Raw genomic sequence first — 6,345 nt, 5'->3', positions numbered from 1 at the left:
TGATACATCAGTATTTTATGGCTGATATACTGTAGTATGATATAGAATAGCAAATACAGAATACGGATGTCACTCTCAAGAACGGAGCAAAAATTCATAACTTGGTGCAATCTTGTTATTTATATAGCCAAAAAGTAAGATGAAATTCTGATAGCTTGTAATGTAAATCAAGGATATCTTTATAAATATATATTAAATGCATATAAATATCAACTGTCACTTTATAACTCTCAATTATATTTCTTAGCAAGATGATCTTTAAATGCTTCGTTTTATTATCAAAGCTCTGTGGGTTTAATTGTGGAGGCAAAACATAATGCAATGCAACATAACTATGATTGAGATGTGATTGAAATGATTCTCAAAGCCCGTTGTATCATATTTGTAGCAGTTGGGTTTTTTTTTTTTAGTAGTTTTGTAGTGGGTTTGCTGATTGCTGATGCAGATGACTTTAGAAATTTGCATATCAAATATGATACAGTAGGTTTTTAAAGGGTTAGAACCTAGAGTTAGACCCTAAATATGAGCAACTGCAATAGTGCTCCTTCCCTTAGCTTGTTCCGCTAATAACAGATTATTTGAATAATGTGTACATCTTCACTCGTGATGCATTTTATTCATTTTATTGTTTAAATGTCAGCTAAATGTCAGAATTTTCTGAAACATAATGTTCTTTATACATGCTTTACAGAATGTACAGGTACAGCATACAAAAACAAATACACAAAAAATGAACAAAACATTTAAAAAAGCAGCATTTAACTATTGTCAAAGCATTTAAGCAAAACTTTGGTTTGCAGAAGGCAGGAATGTTTGATCCGTGTGGATTTTTCTTTGGTGTAAATCTTTAAGTGAAATCACACTTAGAGATCGTAACAAAATCCTGTATAATTCAGGGTAAAATAAAACCGCTATTCCCTCACATTACTTTTAAACTGCTTTGCACTAATCTCCCACAAGCTCAACCGAGAGAGACCAAGCAAGCATTAGCAGTAATTCGAAAAACCTCGATGTTTTAAACATAGCTGGAAGGCGCTGATGACACGCACTCCTTTCCCTGGGAAACTGACACAGCGAGGAGTCAAATCATTTGACATCAAGGTCTCTGATTAGTGTAATTGTACAGCTAACTGCAAGGCAAGAGATTGTGCAAAAGGCAACAAATCAATATGCAAATCAAGGGGTACTTATCACAGTTGGAAATTGGTTGAAAATAAAGCATTTCCATTAAAAGACAGGGGAAGACAGTGACCATAGATATCTGCTGCAACGCAAGATCCAGCTTTTGTATACTCAAAACGTGCAAAATGTCAGTGTACTGCTATGTTGTGGAGCTTTCTGAACAAAATAAATGGTCCGGGATCCACACACATGGTTTGGATCATCAAGCGTTGAAGTGAGTCCGAATCCTTAAGGGGAAGTTTTGTGGGCAAAGAAGGTCCATTACTCAGAGGTCACTTCTAAACTAAGCAGACTTAAGGTGCAGTCATAAAACACGGTTCAATAGCGTAGTGATGTATAAAGCACGGCTCACACAGAAGTCACTTTAAGGCAGCTTTCTGTTGGTCAACGTGGCAAATTCATGCAACCAACTTGAAAATGAGCGAAATCTGCGTGGGCAACTTTTTCACCCTCACGTGAAACTCTCAATTTCACCTGCAAAGTTTGGCAGAGCAGTGGTAAATGTGACCACACCTTTAAATTGGTAAACACTGCAAATTTGTGTTTAAAGTTTAACAAACTTAAATCCAATGTGGAACCTGCACAGGCAAATGTTTTGCCTCACACAAATTCCAGATTGTGCAAATTCCTGACATGACTGCATTTTGCCCATGGAATTTCACCACGTAGATGTAAATGTAACCGCACCTTTAAAGCAAAGTAGTGGCTGTGTCCGAAACTTGAAAAATGCTGATCTGGATGTAGGAAGGCATTAAGCATCAAATCAAATGTTTGTGTAACATTGTGTCCACCAAGATGCTTCATATAGTTACTGTTACAAATTTTGCTGCCTATGTTAACCAGCAATCCTGTGCATGTGGTTTGGCATAAGTTTAAAAAATATACAGTAACTTGGACTGACTGAGCTACTAAAAGCAGTCAATTCATTTATTCATGTATTTTTGCCTAATTTCTACTGAGGAATGAGAACTGTGGTCATTAAATATGACCTTGCTTATCTCTGAATTTATTTTAAGATCATCGAAAATGTGTTTCCTTAAAAGGCGTCTGTTGAATGAGTGGGCAGCAGGACTGTAAGGCAGCTTCCTTTGGTTTTGGACACAGCCTCTTAAGACAATGTTTACAGGCAAGAAATGTAAAATCCAGCTGTCCTTCTAAGGCCAAAATGATAAAAAATGACTAGGCATGGCTATGCCTAACTGTCAAAATGGTTCTTATTACACCTCAAATTATGAAGATGATTTGAGGTTCACAACAAAAAAAGGCAAATAACTCGACGAAACCAGTTTGATCCAGCAGTAACAACAGATTTCAAATGCAGCATATACACATTTTAAAGGTGAATTGTGTGATTTCTACACTAGTAGGGCACCAAATGGAATTGCAAGAAATTCTCTCAAATGCTCCTATTGGTCAGTCAGAATGTAGCCCCGCCCCAAATGCACACCAATGGTGCTCAGTCATGCTGATCAATCAGACTGCAATTCAACTAGATATGCACTTGCAAGAATGCAATTGAGGGAAACCAATTAAAATGGAAATTGTTGCAAAACACACAAAATAAAAATATGAAAGCTTAATATGGAGAGTAAGTGAAGAAAAGTTAGCATATTATGATTCGTATAAGGATTTCCTGGGAAGATTATCAAAGGTGCAACATATCCGGTCTTTCTTACTGTCTGTTATAGTGCCTTAAAAAAAACAGAGAGAGGAATTGAGAAATATGTTTAGGTTTGTGAGAAGCACTAAACAAAAAAATATTATTAATGACATAACTCCGGCGTACAATAACAGTGGAAACAATGGAGCCGTCAACTCTGTTAGCACATTATTGGTCAGAAGTCTGTACCGTTTGCTAATAGGAATGAGAAATGCAATACAGTTAATTGGCCCTCTGACGTCACGCAGAGAACATCACTGCCCTCTTTTGACAGTCCAATCTTCACAGTCAATATTCGTACAGGTCCTGTACCAGAGCAAAAGCAAGTTATACGGGAGTCTGGGTCAAGCTTTGGCATATGCAAAAAGGCTCAACGCTCTCAAGTAGGTGGGAAAACCAAACATGGCATAATTTGTACGTCACAGGCTGCGGTAGGACTAGTGGAGCTCTTGGAAATGGTACATTCAGGGCTCAAACCTGACCGGTTAGCTGAGGAATGGTGAAAGCAGGGATTCTGTCTCCTGTCTGAAAGAGTTTTCCGCAAAACACGCACATCCCAGTGGGTTACAACGGAACATGGTGGGGAAGGACAGGAGAGGCAGTGTAAACATTGAAGAGAGAGGCATTTCATTTGGCAGAGAATGATGCTTCTCAAAGGAGGTAGTGGGCTGAGGGCACTGGGAGGCGACTGAAGGACAAGGCGGTGATGTTTGGGGACAAAAGGACTGGGGAAGACGGGCTAGCTGGGTTTATGTGGGCGCTGAGGCGCTTTCCTGTGGGTTAGTCCTGTATGAGCCTTCCTCCAGTGCCCCCCTCCTCTCCTCTCGGCCGTCCCCAGCGGACAGACCTATCGGGGGCTTGTGTACAGTCACTGAGCCCTGGGCGAGGATGGAAGAGTGGGTTTCTTCACCATCCCAAAATGACCTGCCTGGGACATCTGAGACAAGAAAAATAGAGATTGTGAAAACAAAGGTCACCCATCCATTGTGTAATGAATTTCAACTGCTTCCTTCTGGTCGGAGATTTAAACTCCCTGTGCGCAAATCAAACAGATACAAGAATTCCTTTGTACCTGCTGCAATCATGTTTTTAAATGACTTATTATAAATGTGCGTTTTATGTGTGTAGTGTTGCTACTGTATGTGCATGTATACGGCTGTCTACATAAAGAATTGCCTTTTAAGGACAATAAAGTTAAGTAAGTAAAATAGGTATATGCAGGGCTTGCAAAATCGCTAGCCCGACGTCCCGGGGCTATTGTGTTTTCCAGTCGGGCTACCAAAATGTATCACTGCCCTGCCCGACGGGCTATCTTGAATAGTGATATAAAATCCCTTCCTTGATTCGCGTTGTTCACTCGCTTGTAGGGCTGAAACGGATCATAGTTTATCATTTACACGTGTCTAAGTCTTACCAATTTAAACATTCAGGCGTTTTAAACCATTCATGCGCACGAAGAATTCAGTTCGGTTTCAGGCAGAGCACGAACACAGAACTGATTCCTCTTTCGCTTGAACGGACACATACATGCACAATTATCTCAAAATAACTATCTCGGCAAGCATTTTCATGTAAATGAACGTAAACAGTGGAGAAAGAAATCGCACGTGCATCATTATATTGGATCCGTGCATTTGGTCTTAAAAGGGCAGCAGCCACCCTTGCAGCCACGTTTAAGCACCACCTGCTGTCAGAGAGTGACATTTGTATCTCATTCAGCCCGTCTGCTGTTTTTGTTTCGTTCAGATTTTTATGTAGTATCACAAAGCAATGTCAGACCATTTTGTTTTTGTTTCAAATTTCAACATTTTAAAATAACATGAATAAATAATCTAAATAACATGTATGCAGCATCTTTGTGTGGATCGTGATTAAAATACACAGGCAAAACCTTAGTTTACTTGCATGGAGTTATTTCTTTTATTTGTATTATTTATTTGATTTGGGATTTGTTTTAAAATTTCAATTTAGCATACTGTTTGACATTTTCAATTTCACAAAGCAGTGTGCAGACTTTTGGTCTGAGAAATAACAAAAGGACACCTTTTTTAAAATCTGTCTTAAATCATTTTGTTAAAAAAGAAATTGTGAGAAAATGGTATTGTGAAATCATATCACATGATGAATCATATCATATCGTGAGTTGAGTGAATCGTTACATCCCTATATGCTACTAGTTTTTGCTGTGGTATCGAAGTAGTAAATTGTTCTTTAAATAATAAGTGTTACTTAAATAATAAAGAACCATATTTTTTTTGCTCATCCGAAAAATGATCTGATCTGTGACTCAAAATGTGATATGATAATGTAATATAATCCGAACCGCAAGATTTGTGATCCGTTGCACCTCTCTTGACTTGTTATTTGAAGAAAAAATACAATATCTTTTATTCGGGCTAGTTAAATTCAATTTTGGGCTACCAAAACCTGAAGAATGGCTGCCCGAAGGGCTACTAGGGATTTTGAAATTTTGCGAGCCCTGATATGCATTAGATCAGTTCCAAACTCTACTGAGCAGACTCTGTTTACCGTCTACATAGGCAGCAAAAATAGAATAAATAAAAAAAATTTAAAAAAGTAAAAATCTACTGCTCTTCATGGACAGCAAACATTTTAATAGTCACTCATGCATGCCACACAACTAGTGTTCATTATGATGTTTAAATACACTCACAATAGATTCTACAGGGTTCACATATTTACTGGTCAATGAATTTCCTGTAACTTTTTTTTTCCTGTGACTCATTTACCTGCAACTTTTCTAGTCATTTGTGAAGACTGGATTAGTGTTTTCATAAATAACTGTATAGAGAACTGATCATAACTAGAAACATACAATACTATTCAAATTGTTAGGGTCAGTATGATTTGAAAATAAAAGAAAAAATGATTACTTAAATAACTACTACATTTATTTTTTTTAAAGTTGCATTAAAACTTTTGACATGGCTATAAAAAAATATCCTATTTCAAAAATTTATGTTCTTTTGAAATTTCTATTCAAAGAATCCTAAAAAAAAAAAATCATAAGGATCATGTGACACTGAGGACTGGAGTAATAACTGCTGAAAATTCAGTTTTGCCATCACAGTAGTAAATTATATTTTAAAATATATTGACACAGAAAACAGCTGTTTGTTTCAAATTGTAATAATATTTTACAATATTACTGTTTTTACTGTAATTTTGATCAAATAAACGCAGACTTGGCGAGCATAAGGTACTTTAAAAAAATAAAAATCTTACTGACCCCAAACTCGTATCCCCAAAATCTAAATATATTAGATATAATTCATATTTGAATATATGAAGTATACAATATTATGCAAATATGCACATTTAAATATTAATTATATTTAAATATTTAAATTTAAAATGAACATTTTTCTTAAAACTTTCTGCCATTTTGGATGGCAGTTTTTTTATTTAGCTCGTCACACTGCATTCTGGAATTGTCTTATGCAGTGGTTCCCAACCCTGGTCCTGGAGGCACCCCAACACTG

General features: G+C 36.9%; 1 protein-coding gene across 1 annotated transcript in view; it reads right to left on the bottom strand.

Moving 5' to 3' along the window:
• Window positions 1-647: 647 nt before the first annotated feature.
• Window positions 648-6,345, bottom strand: part of LOC107666103 (leucine-rich repeats and immunoglobulin-like domains protein 2) — an 18,863-nt gene continuing 13,165 nt past the window's right edge. Inside the window, exon 18 of the mRNA XM_016457245.1 lies at window positions 648-3,779. Coding sequence (XP_016312731.1) covers window positions 3,592-3,779 — 188 coding nt within the window. The 3' untranslated portion in view covers window positions 648-3,591. The remainder of the gene's footprint in view (window positions 3,780-6,345) is intronic.

Source organism: Sinocyclocheilus anshuiensis, unplaced genomic scaffold, assembly GCF_001515605.1.
Source record: "Sinocyclocheilus anshuiensis isolate Anshui unplaced genomic scaffold, SAMN03320099.WGS_v1.1 scaffold447, whole genome shotgun sequence".
Taxonomy (NCBI): domain Eukaryota; kingdom Metazoa; phylum Chordata; class Actinopteri; order Cypriniformes; family Cyprinidae; genus Sinocyclocheilus; species Sinocyclocheilus anshuiensis.
Note: the sequence above shows the minus strand (reverse complement) of the source record. Positions and strands in the feature narration are given on the sequence as shown.